We start from the raw sequence: 16,420 nt of genomic DNA, 5'->3' as shown, positions 1-16,420 counted from the left end.
AGCTTTCAAGTTTCTCCAACACGCTATGTCACTCGATCAACTTCCTTTTGTTGATTATACCACGGTTTATTTGAACAAATAGTATGTTTTTCATTTGCCTCCACTTGGTATTCGCTGAAATTCTTATATTTTCCCCGTGCTTTTCCCATTGTCTTTTCTCAAAGGCTGCGCATAAGGGCGATTTATATTGATTTGCATATTCAAATAGGCGTAATTCTGGGAGGATTTGGGGCGTTACATAATGCACGTGAAGCGTTAGTTTTCACGCTGATCGGGATTTATGTAGCGGAAGAACGTGGAAGTTGGAGTACGCACAGATTCCTGCATCTGGATTTTTCTGTGCGTAAGCACATTTCGGCTTTTGTGCTTACGCCATGTTATAGTGCGAGTTCTACACACGGCGTTACACATGAGGCCCCTGGTGTGCCACTAAAGCCTAAAAGAATGCACACTTCATCCTGCAGTAGTAAAGACCTTAGAAAGAGGATGAAAAAAGATGGAATAGATGAAAGAAATTTGAAATGTAGAGAAGTTCTACAGTGTAGTTGTGGGAGATGTAATAGGAGAATAAAAAGAAAGCTAGGCAAGCCTGAGTGGTGACATGGATGGAAACAGGCTAGAAAATGATGAGGAAGAGTTCAAGTTCCTCCAGCAAATATATATGTTGACCATGAGGGCTGGATATCAATAATGTGGAAACAGATGGACAAGAGACAGCAGGGCAACTTTATCTTGCACTTCAAGTGTAGTGTCTTCCTAGATGCCAGCCTATCAGAGTGGTTTGCAGAGAAGTCAGAGATATGACAAGGATGCATCATCTCACCAATCCTATTCCTGGAAGCCACTGACTGGATCATGAGACAGTCTAGAGGCATACAATGGACTCTCCTCGAACAGCTTGAAGACCTTGATTTTGCAGATGACGTAGCTCTTTTGTCATCCATGCATGTCCACCTACAAAAGAAGACCAATTGACCGGACAACTCAGCCAAAAAAAACGGGCCTCAACATAAGCACCACCAAAACCCAAGTAATGCGCATCAATGCAAGATCTGAAGAGCCCATTATTCTGAATGGAAGCCCACTTGAAGGTGTTGAGGTGTCCACCTGCCTTGGCAGTCTGTTGAGCAAGGACAGTGCTGCAGCTAAAAACATTAGAAGACTAAGTAAAGCCTGCAGTGCATCTGCTAGACTCCAGCCCATCTGGAAATCCACACAATAGAGCCTCAGAACGAAGATGAGACTACACAAGAGCAGTATCAAATCTGTTCTATATGGGTCACAATGTTGACGTGTCATTAAGAGTGACATGATGGAGATCAAGGTATTCCACAGTAACTGCCTCAGTAGAATTTGCTGTATATCTTGGCCAGAGAAGATCTCAAATGTCGAGTTATATAAGAAGACCAACTTGCATAGTGTAGTGATGGAGATCAAGCTCCGTAGAATGAAATTGCTTGGACATGTCCTCTGGATGGACCAGAACCTCATCCCAGTAATAGTTATGAGTTGAACACCAGTTGGGAAAATGAAGCAAGGAAGGCCAAAACCAATGTGGTGAAGAACTGTAAAAGCTGAACTAAAAGAAGTACACCTCTCATGAGTTGAAGCACAACATACTGCCAACAAGAGAACAAGATGGAAGCAGATTGTGATCCACAGGGAACTAGGAGACATAAGAGAAAGCAAGAGAGAGGAGACCTCTGATGACCTGATCCAGATCTTCAAAATGATGAAAGGCACTGGTCAGTTTGATCCAGCAGATTTACTGTACTTAAAAAGTAAATAACAAATCTGAGAACACTGGTGGAAATTAAGAAGTGCACTCAAAGTGGAACCCATGAAGACCCGCTTGGCACAAAGGACCACCACAATCTGGACTACACCTAGGGCGTCACACAGTTAAATTTTAAAAAGCATCAGAATGAGATATTGGAAGAACTTTGCCACAACAATAAGCTCGGCCAACTTAATGTTCTTCTCTAGTTTGCCCGACTTCTTATTTTCTCCATAATACCCCAATTTTGGGTTAATTACTCACCACTGATCTGACACCCCGTGTTGTACCCAATGCACCTTGATGGCAACATAACATAAAAACTTGCGTTGGTCTAATATATGGCTCCTCCAGAAAATAAACTGGTGTTTGTTGGCTTTTCAGAAGGACAACTGTGCTGTCCAACATGCCATCATAATCCTGTTCAGCCAGTAAGTACAAAATGTTTGCCTGCTCGCCTACTTTTTAAAAGAAGGAAAAATAAAAAAGCTTTTAGTTATTTCATTTAATTGCATACATACCCAAACTATATGGGCAAAAGTCTTTGGACACCCCTCAGGCGCCCGAGTTCAGGTGTTCCAGCTGCACCCACTGTTAACAAGTCCATCAAATCAAGAACATGGCCATTTGACAGTATAACAGGTCATACTGAGGAGCTCAGGAACTTAAGACATGGCACTGTCATAGGATACCACCTTTCAACAATTTCCAAGTACAGTGGTGCTTTGGTATACATCAGCTTTGGAATAAGTCCAACTTGGTAAACGTCCTGTTTGGACGCGAAAAATTTTGCTTGGTATACGACATTTGTTTGGAATATGACTCGTGTGCTAGAACACCGCACACTGCCATGGTTTATCTCTCTCGAGACAAACCTACGACTACCCACGAGCGTCAGTATGCACTATAACTCTCTGTGAATTTTCACGTGATTTTGTGTTTTTTCGCCTAAATTTGAATTGATTGTTGAAAAGTATGAAGGTGGCATGCATATCCGGGACATGGCTGCTGCATACCGTATGCCGAGAACGACGGTATCTACGATTGTGAAAAAAAAAGACGTTATTAAAAAAGTGATGTTAAATTTTAATTTATTTCATCTAATTGCTTTTGTATTTATGTATTTTAGTATTAAGCAGTGTTTAGATTATTTTATACAACCCCATCAATGTATAATATGCCAATAACAATAGGATTTTTTTCATGGGAACGGATTAATCATTTTCCCCTTATTTATCGGAAAAATTTGTTTGGTATACATCCTGTTTGGTATAAGTCAAAGGGTCTAGAACGGATTAAGGGCGTATACCGAGGTACCACTGTATGTTTCTCTACAGCCTGGGGCCACAAGTAGATGGACTTCACTCCAATGGTGCCTAGCGTTAAAATTTACAGCCATCGAGTACATGGACTCCATCTACTTGTGGCTACAAGGTGGAGGCTCTGGACTGCAGATACCGCTCTTAAAATTTCTGTTCTGCTAGATCTGCCTCAAGAATCTAAGTGTTATTATTGTAAAGTATCTCAGCCATGCAGTGGTGCGCCATTTAAATTCACAGAGCAGGTCCCAAAATGCTCAAGTGCATAGTGTGTAAAATAAATAAATAAATAAAATCACCCGTTTTCTGTTTCATCACACACGACAGAGTTCCAGACTGTTTTCTGGAAGCAACATCGGCACAAAAACTATGCGTTCAGAGTTTCATGAAATGGTTTTCCATGGCAGAGCAGCTGTACATAAGTCTAAGACCACTATTCGCAATGCCAAGCATTAGCTGGAGTGACATAAAGCATGCTACCATTTGACTCCAGAGAAGTGGAAATGTGTTCTCTGAAGTGATGGATAACACCTCGCTATCCGACAGTCTGATGGACCATCTGAGTTTGGCAGATGCCAGGTGAATGTTACATCTTGTACAGCATTATCCCTATGGTAAAGTTTGAAGGTGAAGGATAAAGGTAGGGTGTGCACTAGGCCCCTTGGCTACAAGCATACACTGACATTTTAGACAACTGTACTTCCTACTTTGGTGCAACAGTTTGGGGAAGGCTCTTGTCTTTCCTAACATGACTGTGTCCTTGTGCACAAAACCAGCTCCATAAAGACAGGATCTGATGAGTTTAACATGAAAGAACCACTTGAGAGCTCTGATGGAACACAGATGGTGAGCAAGGTCTTCTCCTCCCACATAAGTACCTGATCTCACAAATGGTCATTTGGCTGAATGAACACAAATTTCCAAAGACACACTGCATCATCTTTTGCAAAGACTTCCCAGAGATGTGGAGGCTTTTATAGTCCTAAAGCAGGGACAACTCCACATTAATGTCTCTGGTTCTGGAATGGGATGTCCAACAAGCTCCTAGAGATGTGATGCTCAAGTGTCCACAAATGTTTGGCCATATAGTGTAGAATAATCACAGAGTCATTTATAGACCAGTTAACAGACTTATCATAGACTATTTCATGTTTTGGCATGAAAGCAGCTGCAAACAAGTAAAATTGGTGCTTACAAACACAGACTAACAAATCTATCTTATTGAATTCAGTGTAATATGTGGTGGGGGTTGTGTTGAATGGTGCCATTCTGCAGAATTGAAATAAGTGGTAAACTCACATTAGTACTTTTCTATATTGTTAAATGTTTATAGCAAACTTAAATGAGTTGACATGTTCAAATTTGATCAATTTTCCATGATATTCTAAATGCAGTTTCTTATGTAGACAAAGGTTTCTTTTTGGGATATGCATCTGGTGTTACTGGCCTGAACACACCTTCTAGTCATGTTTGCTCAGTTCTGCATTGGGGCTGGAACGTTAATCTTTTTTTTTTGTGATGCAATTTCTACAGTGTGTGAACTTGTACATTTTGGGAGTCAAAATGCAAGCCAGGATCTGCCCCGAAATTACCAGTGGGCACTTGCTCAGGCAAATGCAGTAAAACAAAGAAGCAAGTAAAGTAACGTCTACTTCTTGACCGAAGCTCTCAAACGTGTCCACACAAACACGCATGCACAGCTTCTCGTGATGGTTGTACCATTTCTGTATTCATCTCTCCAGAATTCTCATGCCAAAAAATTCCACTGGACCGGAGATGGAGATCGACAGAAGACCTATCAAGAACCACTTTTGCCATAAAAATGTGAAGAATGTTATCAAGGCAAAGAGTTGCTGCATTTAGTCAAATCTATCTCTCATCACTACAGGAACGGCAGGATATCATGGCTTCAGTCAATTATTGATCAACAATGTGAAATCTGTGCACTTCCAGGCCTTCACGTTTGTTATATCCCAATATGATTAGTAACATCACAAAATTAAATGTACCACAATTCAAAGTGGCATTTGAATGACGCCAACTTCCTTTTCCCTTAACCTTCCCAAACCTTTCTGTTCAATTTCCACCTCTGCTTCACTTTATTGCCTCACTTAACCTGCCTGTACTTCAATGGAGCAGAGAACGATGTAAACAAATGTTTTCAATTTCTTGCTGCACTGGAGAAAGGAGTCACCAAAATGTTTAATTACTAACAAATACATTTATTTACTGTGATTAAGGTAGTTTGCTGTTAAATCCATTTTGACCTCCCAATTGTTATGGTTAAGTAAGAGAACAGTATATTTCACAACTTTAGGTGACAACTGGAAAAAAAGTTTACAGTGCCCAATCTGTGCTCCGCACAACACCAAGGGGGGATAGGCTGCAGTGCTATGCCTTAGGGTATTTGCAGTAGTACAAATATAACATGTCTAACTTTGCAAATGTAGAACATATTCATAGTATGAATGCATTCAACCATATGGTGGGATTTAAATAATAAAAATAAATTTAATGCTTCAATAAAAAAAAAACAAAAAAAAAAACACAGCCAGTATATGAAACACAAACGAAAGCAGGCACTTGGTACTCCACTTGAGTTTCTTTTTCCAATTTTGTGTTGGACATGCAGAAACAAAATCAACCCTCAGAAATTGCTTCTGAACAATTCTTTATTCCTTTTGTGATTTCCATATTCATGGTTTACAAAAACAGGATCTTTTTTCAGAAATTTATTTTTAGCAACCAATAAGTGAAGCTTGAAAATGGCCAGTTCATAGCCAGTCCTAGTCTTGCTTTTAAACTCCAGTCTTTGTATATAAATATCTGCTAACATTCAACTTCACAAGTCCTTTCCACATAAACTGCAGCACACATTTTGTAATTAATGTGCAGTGGTTTTACAAAGATATATGCTGCACAAAATATTGGTCTGCTTCATTTCTCTGCACAGTGAATGTTTAATTTTGAAACAAATGGGAAAATCATCTCACAACAATCTATGAATGTATTTGCTTTTATTAGTCAGTGATCATAGATTTTATTCTTTTTTCCAAACCCAAAGACAGTAACACAGACTTACTTTTGTACAACTCCTCATTTAATCCTGACATTTTCATTCACTTGTAGTTTAAAAGATGTTCAAATTTGTTATGTCAAGGAAGTGACTTGAAAAATTACAGCTTTATTAAGTTATTGACCAGTAATTTCTTGTGAAAATAAACAAAGGTGTGTATTATAAACTGTTTAAGACTGTTTCAAGTACAGGAATATACTTTGTTATTAATTTTAAAACAAAAGTGGTCTGCTGCCAGGGTTCTCTGCACACTAAGACTGCAATTCCTTGTCCAAAGAGAAAAATACATAAAACCATTGAAAATATTCACATAAAATGAAATGGAGACTGCACACTTTTGATTTGTCAGAAACATTTCTTTTTTCATTTGAACAGTTTAAAGTATAGTCAACTTTTCTGCTTCTAACATACTTTCACATTGCAGGTCAGCTGGCTCAGTGCGGTTTTAAAAAGACTGAGAGGGAGAAAAGGCAGAAAGGTGACTATTTACACACTGGTACTCACATGCAGTTCGGAGTGTGAACTACTGCAACTCATCCTTATGTTGCACCTTTTACCTTGAGCAGTATGGGAGATACATGCACATATGAATGGATGTACTAACTTGTACAAAATAATGCAAATATGTCAACAGATGTCTCACTTGTCCATTAACAAAGTTGTCAATCATGAAAATAATTTGTTATTAATGGTAAAATTAAAAATCACCTGATTCCATAAAACATGTACAATTCCAAAACCTATTCTGAGATTATTTTAAAACAAACATTTTTGCAAAGGCAACAAAAAGAGAGACCAAAGCATTTTTACCCATACTAAACATAAAACCATATTGAAATAGGCCATGAAAAGAAAAAAAGTCCACATCTTTAACTTTTCTCAATAAAAAATGGCAGAATATGTAGAAATGATGGTAAATGATGCTTCTTCAATGTTTTACTCCATGTATGCGATAACGATTATATCTTTGAAAGTTTTACTGAACAGCACTAAAAATCTTTGACAAATGTTATGCAAGACTGGTGGTCAGACTCCTCTTGAAGTGGTAATAATGGGCAAAATACAAATAAAAAACCCTGCTCAAATACCAATTCGGGTGAAGCATTATAAATCTGTTAAAAACCAGTTCTTGGCACATGACAGAAAGAAAGGAATCAGGTATGTTTGCATTTAAATTTTCTGATCTACTGTATACTAAAATGCATATTGGCCCCCAACCCCAAATATTTACATCACAGATGGTGGTCAGCTTTCCATTTCTCACTGATATTTGCGAAATGTTGTCACTTAAAAGTACAGACAGTAAAAATTCCTAAACTCCCAAAAAATCCAAAGGGGGAAAAAAACACTATGAATATTTTAATTACATGATTATTGTCTTGAAGGTGTAAACAGTGCATCCTCTCTGTTTGACTGATGACATTTAATTTTACCAATATAAGTTCAGATCAAAACAACAAAATGCATAGTAGGGACAGAATGAATATCTAATAAAAACAAACATATTAAGAAAGTCCATGAATGGCAAGAAAGTAGATCACTTTAAACAAAAAACTGTTCTGCCATTAAAATTCATTTACATCTCAGCAAACTGTTCTGCCATTAAAATTAATTTACATCTCAGCATAATCTTGTATCTGCATTAAAAATAGCTAATGTACATAGAGCCTGGGACATGAAGATTACATATCTCTAAGGACCACTTCAATCAACTGTTTATAATAATAATAATAATGATAATAATAATAACAACTGTTAAACAATTTGGGAATGCAGCACTTTAAATTATCAGCATTAACAGAGAGAATGAACGAGACTGTGTGGGATACAAAAATGTGGTTAAGGGTAAAATATAGGACTGTTTTGAGGTAAACTCTTATTGCATTGGTAAAGGGGGGGTGAAACATTTTCTTAGGAGAATACACCAAGGAAATAATTCATACATATAAAGAGTCACAGTTTTATAAGCAACTGCACAGCTCTTATAATCAAGCTGTTAGGCAAGCAACCTCTTGACTCTTGTACTTTCAACGGTTTCCACATTAATTACTAATGAAGAGTTTTGAACCAGAAGACAATAATGTGAAACGTTTGCGTTTGCTAATGACTTTGAGTATAATGCAAATTTGCATTAAAAGGACCTTTCTTTAAAATCAACAATTGATTAATTCAGTAGTTCAATAAGCTATGATTGTGAATTATTTATACATTTGGATACAGGCAATCATATCAGCAAACTTTGAAATGGGATTAGCTTCAGCAATATTTTGTACAGCTATTTACAATATACAAGTATGTAGCAGGTGCTAATGTCTTTTATCTTTTTTTCTTTGCAATATACAAAAGGTTTATGAAAACCCACCTAATTAACAAACCAACTAGGTTATAAAAGAAAACTAATCCTTAATGTAATCATTTTTGAATATTACTATATTTTCATCTGTTTGCAAAATTAGATTTAGGGAACCTGACTAACTAGTATATTAGAAAAAGACCTAAATATACATATACACACAAAATGGAATATCAATCACTGCAGGCCACTACTTACCAGCATTTTTTCTGAACCAATTTTCTTGAACTTTATTCTAAGCTCAAATGGTATGAATATTAGACGTTTTAACATTACTTTGGTCATTGCACTTACTGTTATGAAAGGTCATTCATTCAGTGACACAACTTTACCTTACCATTTCTTCTCCCAAATATTTGATTATCTTCTAAATATAAAATGCACATTATAAAGTGTAAGCTCTAAGCAACTGTTTTGTGAGGTATTACAAATATTGTTTTAATTGTTTTGTGACAGCTAAGCTACAATGCAAAATCACACAAAGAAAAACAAAGTAAAGCTGGCATTAGAATAAAAATATACATTGAAATAAACAAAAAATTGAAGGAATGCAAAGAGACAGTATGAAATAATCATTTCTTTATAAGAGAAAATAAATTCTTTTTGCTATACTTAAGGAAATTTTCAGATGCAGAGGTTTATCTAAATTTATAATTAAGACTGCCTATAAACAAATTTACCAACCAATGCCACATGTATCACTTTTAGACTAACAATATTGAGGCCACTACAGCCAATCTTAATGTAAAAGTAATATATACCTCTTTCCACCCATAAATATTTAAGGGTCTGAGCAAAAAAAAAAACCCCCAAAAAAAAACAAATACTGAATTCAGATAAGTGCAGTTAGCACTTAAGAGTTTATACTGCCTACACAATAATAAAGGCACTCATTTTAGCAACTGCAATATTTTCAGCATAGATTTGTCTAAATATAAAACATCCCAATTAAAAAAAAAAAAAGGTTCAGTTCTTTTAATGTCAAATGTGAACTGTAGTACAGTCCTAATAAAACTGTTACAATGGCCTGATGATGAAATATGTGACCTTGATGGTGCAAAAACTAATTCACAGAAACGCAAAAAGTACCAACACTACATTCAAAGTCAATTCAAATGTTCATCTACAAAGACTGCTTTTGTTAACGAATGCTTAAAAAAATGAAAACTGAAGCTGCATAGCTTGGTTTACTTAACCAGATTGACAGATATATCTATGCTGCCAAGCTGCAAACATGGGGCTATTTAAATAAATTGAAGAGACAAGTTTCGTGAATAGAATTCTCTACAATTAAAGGCAAATTTTAACTTATACATTTTTAGCTGAAAAACATTTTATTGAATTCTTTAGATTAAACTGCACATCTGTACATTGAAAGCATAGCTGCACTGTTCATAAAGAAAATAGTCTGATGCTTTTTCTATTAGCACAAAATTTACATGAAACCAGTGAAATAACTCAACAGCATCTACATTCTCCAATAAACTGAAGTTTACAATTAGGGGCACTGGCCCACTTAAATATAGCTGGCCATTGAAAGGTCAATGGATGAACAGTAAAGACAATGTGAATTATTTTACAAGAGATTTTTTCTCTTTCATAACAACAGTTGCACCCCCTTTCCAAGATGTTACTGGATGCAAGTGAAAGCTGTAGCGCAAAGTTTTTACTGTACGGACCCGTGTTAACAAGTATATGCAAAAAGGAGAAAATTACACTTTGTGGCACCTTTCATGTAATTTTCAGAAAGTATGGAGGAAAACATCATGCGTTATTTGTCTTAATTCAAAAACTAGATTCCTTTCTTTCTTTAGTGAAAATAAAAATATTTTCAATCCTACATGTTTTTTAAAAAAGCATTATAATGCAGTTGTATACCAATGAAATTACACTGAAATGCAACTCTGCCTGTCATTCTAGAGACATGTCATTCAAAATGTCTTTCTTTGTGCCAGATGTAAAAAATCTTCATATTCAAATATGGAAAAAGAAAAAAATCAAAAAACAAAAGACACAGCCCAGCTACAGTAAATGGCCAAGATAGTAGTATAATATGTAATTTAAAATCATTATTTTTGTTTACAGGTTAAGAACAATGGCTGCAGAAAATGAATTGTTGGTCAAAACATATAATTTAGGTGCCAAAAATTAGGGGAGAATTTGCTCAAAAATGTCCCCATCATTTATTTTCACACAACTTAAAGATTCAAAAATCTTATAAAAAGCAGCAAAGACCCCACCACAAACTTAAATTAACTGACAGAATAGATCATATCTGCAAGGGCTTTTCAGTTGCTGTGCACTTATTAACAGTTAAGGATTAAACAGATGCAAGTCAATTATGCAACCTGACAGCAAACAGAGAGAAAAAGGACATATGGTGTATGTTGGGAGACAGAGAAATAAACTTATTGTCAGTAGACTTCTTCAAAGATGAAGGGTCAATCAATCTAGTAGTTTTTACTGGATATGTTTTCCAAAAACATTATTTCATGTCAGAAAGATTCCATTGCTCCCTGTGCATCCCAAGGTTGCTTTTTGAGAGAGGTCTTCATATGGGATCATTCAGTAGGATCTTTTCAAAAAGTTTCCTTTTTAGGTGTGCAAGAAAGCAAAGTAATCACTGCCAAGACTGTGCAGGAAAATTGTTGACTTCTGCCAGATCCTGTATAGAAGAACCTTTATGCATATAGGTCAGCTTGATCCTCATCCGAAGTTGTTGCTTTAAAACAGAAAATTAACTTCAGTTGAACACTAGGCAGGTTGGCATTTTAGATACCAACTGTGTGAGACTCTAAGATAGCCAATCCTCCCAATTTGCTTTATTTTAATACTTAATTATGCCTTAATTGAATTACTGTTTTACAAGCATATATAGCATTTCAGATATACAGGTAGCAAATGAAAATAATTTAAAAATAGCAAATATTTATAAAAGAGGAATAATACACTTACGGCATTAAGGCATCAATAACATATATGCAGATAAACTTCTGATGTCAAACAAAACATTTTGATTTTGTATAGTATAATACATCAAGTCAAACTCTGAGATATATTTACAGCTTTTATTTACTGGTTAAGGGTTTTAACACCTTATTCTACTGGACTCCAAAAATATTTTTTCCATACTCATAATTTAAACAAATGTTATTACTGTATAAAAATAAAGGAAGAAAAGAAAAAACATGCATAAACAATGGTAACACTGACCTTCTGTGGGTTGAGCACTTTGATGACTTGTGTCACTGTTCCTGTGTTCAATGCTGGGACAATATTACTACTGGGAGATAGCAGCTGCAGCTGGAATGTCTAAGAGAATAACAAGAAATGTGATTTTACTGTGTACACATTTAACTACTGGTATATTAAGTTGTATCTGAAAGACAGAAAAAAAGTAAATAAAAATTAATCATACAACATTAAGTTTTCTTTACCAAATATTTTTATGGAGTGCTCAAAGGGAGTAGGGGGGAACTGATGAGCTTAGTTACATTCATCTCCTCTGGACAGTAATTTTAAATTTTTTTCAATTTTAAGCTTAGAGATATTTTCAGAGAGAAATTCTTAACCTCAATGTGCATACCACCCATTTAAGGAAGCAAACTATATTGTTAAGACTAAATAAATTCCACACTAGTTTTTTAATTTACAGCTACTAAAATTAGAGTAAAATCAGTCTTTTAGTTTTCATTTTTAATTCATGTTAATGGATATATAATGTAGTTATATTTTCATTGTGCTGGTCCAGCTCCGTAAAACTGACTTTACAATTGCTTTCATTCTACTTAATTCATCAGTTCAGTTTTTATTTTGAACAGGAACTTCTCACTTGCATTTTTTCATTTTATGATCATGGATAATTACCTAAACAAGTTTAATACTTCTCTTTCAGTACTGTGAAACACTATTATGTGCAGGAATCAAGAATACTGAAAACCTGCCCAAGTGAAAATTTCGCTAATTAAACTATCCCATTACAATAATACAGTAATTAGTAATAATCTTAGACCCTGTGCACAATGTTAGAAAATGTATACATTGAAACTGTTAAGTGGTGAAACAAAACACAAGACTTGCCTGGTGTCTGTAACTACATTTAATTGAAAATTAAAGCTATTACAACCGTATCAATAGGTAACGCTGCATCATAAAATGAAAGGTTGAAATTTGGAAGGAAACTGGGAATACTTTTTAACCAAATAACTGCCCTGTGAAGTCTTGCAGTCTGTCTTTTAAAATAGACATGTCTCAGAAAATATCAAACCTCAAATATTAAATCTTTAATTATTTTGCTTAGCATTAGAGAGGAGGTCACTCCTGCACATCGAAAACCTCAAATGACAAATTCATGAATGTCTAGTGGCTACTGGAACACTACAATGTTTAGTTAATATTTGAAATGAACCATTAATATTAATCTCAGATACAACACACACAACAATAATTCATAATGTTGTGTACTAAACTAATAAAGTTAAGTTTACAACAAAACAAAAAAAAAAAATAACAGCAAATTAAACTCAGGCAAATTAATGTAAAGTTGAAAAAAAATATTGTGGACAAAAAGGTGTCAATATACAAGGCAATTTTGTAACTGTAGAAATGGATTTTAAATATTTCAACAGTAAGCACTGTAAGACTAGGAATGCTTATTGGTAAAACATACAACATTAGCTTTAAAGATTTGTGAGATATGTCTAAGTATGTATTAAATATTTTAAACATGGGAAACAATTTTGACACTTACATACATGAACCTTGCCATACAATACAAATATCCCTGGAAGACCATTACCATGCTCTTCTCGCAATACATTATTTATTAAAAACTTACCCGGCACTTTTTTCAAACAACAGAAAGGAAATGAACAATGCTTTTTTCTTAAATATAGACAAAATTCCATGTTTACCTACATCCTGAGATACTCCCGATCACCCCCCTTTTTTAACTATACTTTCTTTTGCTAATGGAGCTTTTTACAGGTCAGGCTATATTTACACTTCATGCAAAAGTAAACATGAAAATAAGAATCTACAGATCAAGAGATACACTGAAGGTCTTGGACATTAAGGATGATTATTCTGTCTGGAGCTTCTTTTGTGTACTATGTATTGTAGCCATGCTGTGCTGTGCTTTTGCTTCTCTGCATTCTCCTTGGTTATATCAGTTTGTGTTTGCAGAGTCAAATATAAACTGTCAGGAGATCATTGTATTGCACGATCTGATAAAATATCAAGTTTTAAAATATATAAAACTATGAAAAATGCACATATCTTGTCTATTCGTAATCTTAATTTCTTGCAAAAAGTTCAAGGACATAATACAAGTAAAACACAAACAAAATAACTCCAAATGATTGAACAATAAACTAATGCTCATTAAAGAAACAAGAACTTTGAATATCAGACTATAGAGTGTGAAATGTAAACTAAATCTAAATATCTTAACTTTAAAATTTTTAATATAAATTATAACTCAAAATACACACAAAAAACAAACTGTTGTAAATTGTTTAACAGTAAAAGGTAAATTGATGACATTAATCTTGCTCCATCTTTTGTAGGGTTGGTTGCAATGTATATGTATTTGTTGCTGTAAGAGTAGAGGTCTGCATGGCCACAGGACTCGACTCATTTATTTGGAAGTGCAAGACTAAAATGTAATAGTAATGAGAATATGCAAGTTGACTTCATTCCTGCACTGCTGCGCGGGCCATCAGACTGTTTATGAACATCTGAGAAAATTCTTGAACAATAAGTTATATAAAGTTATTTTATGAAAATAATTTATTATCAATATAATCAATAGTTTCACTGTAAAATCACATACAATTGGAAAAGAAAAGATAGTGTGCGTTTCCTATGCCACACTTTTTTTTTCTTTTTTTTGTAAATGAGTTTTCTAATTAACCATTGCACAAATAGTAATGCATATGCATAGCAGTCTGTGGGACATATGCATGATAGCAATTACAAGGTGGAGAGGTTTTTTCCCTTTACTTTGTATCTTTACTGTCTTACCTTCAGGTGATCAGGGTTAGTAATGTGGCTTGCTATGCTGAGGTCACCTTGCATCTTGCAGGTGTGTATGAATTTCGCATACTTAAATGCCTGACTTAGTGGTACACATGCCAAACGGGCATCTATATAGAAAGGTGGCCAGATTTTGTTTCTAAAAGTAGCAGGTCTATAATCAAACCTTGACACATATCTTCATATACCATGGATCTTTTTAAAGTTTTCTAATCAAACAATTAGGTATTTATTAATATCAGCCAGACCACTGTTAGAAGAAAGAAAAAAAAAAAAATTGTAAGGAAAAAGAACAATGTCACCCTTTACTTATTCATCAAATGATTTATAGTTTTTTGAAAACTAATAAATAGATCAACTATGACTGTACATACAGTCACAACAGATTTACTCCTATCTATGTGATACCTCCCTTTAAACAAACTATGCTATGAGCAACTCAAGTGCCATTTAAAGGTGAAAACAGGTATGCAGTTAGGAGCAGAATGAAACCTGAGGTGGGCACCAAATAAAGTGGCTGAAAACACACACACAGGATGGAACCACCAATTAACAAGACAAGGACGCACACTGTAGACTCAGTGTGGGACAATCCTCCTAAACCTCCCCATCCTCTTCGATAAGATTTAGAATTCAAAAATTAACTTGTAACAAAAAGGCAGTGAGGTGTTTGTTTCACATCTTGCGTTGCATTATTGTGCTTTAGTACAGTGCACTCTTGTGTGCAGGTTGCTATCCGTTATTTGCTTCAGTACTGTTTCAGTACCAGCACTGAGGTCTAAAAGCTGATATCAATACCGAACTCAATCACTGAGTACCATCTAACACTAATCTAGTCTCATCTCTCTCTTTTGTTAGCTATGCAAAATTTGAGTTCCACCAATAAAACAAGTTCTTGTGTTATGTTTAGACTTCAATTTTTTCAGTATCCTGTTTGCTGAAGGCAAAATATTACCAAAAACAGAGAGCACTCTTTTTTTTTTTTGTTGCCAACTTGTCTTCCCCTTGTACTTCAGTCATCCCTTTCTGACAGAAGTTTAGCAAAAGTGCTCATGCTGTCTCATGTCTAGCATGCTGCTTTTGCTTTACATGAAGAAAGGCTGGATTAGTGAATTATGTTATTACATAAAACAATTGGGTGTTGTACTTTAATAAGACTGCTCATAAAAGCACACATCGAGAAAAGCTTTTGTTAAAAAAAAAATACAGACTGCGCAAAATGAAATCATTGTCATATTAAATTTGGCTCACTTTCATTCACTAATGTACTAAATAAGATATTCTGATTGAAGACATTTGAATATTTCAATTCAGATCTGACTATTCAAATTAAATTATAATAAAAAATACAAGAAAAACAAATGTAAACTTGATAACCCTAGTATGTAATGTTTTAGGAGTATGTGAATTTCTTGTGATAATGCCTGCCAATTACATGTTTTAATATCAGGCTTTTTCTTTACTATAATACATAACTTAACATGGACACAGCATTTTGTTAAAATGTACCTTAAGGTGACAAATTATGTATGTATGTATGCAAGGGATCTTTTTAATGAAAAAAATGATGTTCACAGTGCTGACTTCAACAGTGCTGAAACAAATAGGTTTGACAACAGAATGAGCAAGGGCAGGCACATAATTAGAAAGATATATGTACCCCTAATAATTAATGGTTAAAAATATACGTTTAGACTTTTATGCTGTTTGTACAGTGCATCCGTAAAGTTTTCACAGCGCATCACTTTTTCCACATTTTGTTATGTTACAGCCTTAATTCCAAAATAGATTAAATTTTTTCCTTAGAATTCTACACACAACACCCCATAATGGCAACGTGAAAAAAGTTTACTTGAGGT

At 34.8% G+C, this 16,420-nt stretch overlaps 1 protein-coding gene across 2 annotated transcripts in view; it reads right to left on the bottom strand.

Annotated features, from left to right (window-relative positions):
• Positions 1–5,750: 5,750 nt before the first annotated feature.
• The window catches only part of ap1g1 (adaptor related protein complex 1 subunit gamma 1), a 212,642-nt gene continuing 201,972 nt past the window's right edge, over positions 5,751–16,420 (bottom strand). For both annotated transcript variants that reach the window (XM_039763306.1, XM_039763307.1), the window contains 2 exons: positions 11,739–11,837; positions 5,751–11,247 (listed from right to left, as the gene is read on the bottom strand). In XM_039763306.1, the coding sequence (XP_039619240.1) occupies positions 11,146–11,247; positions 11,739–11,837 (201 nt within the window). In that variant the 3' untranslated portion in view covers positions 5,751–11,145. The remainder of the gene's footprint in view (positions 11,248–11,738; positions 11,838–16,420) is intronic.

The sequence above is a fragment of the Polypterus senegalus genome, chromosome 9, assembly GCF_016835505.1.
Source record: "Polypterus senegalus isolate Bchr_013 chromosome 9, ASM1683550v1, whole genome shotgun sequence".
Lineage (NCBI taxonomy): Eukaryota > Metazoa > Chordata > Cladistia > Polypteriformes > Polypteridae > Polypterus > Polypterus senegalus.
Note: the sequence above shows the minus strand (reverse complement) of the source record. Positions and strands in the feature narration are given on the sequence as shown.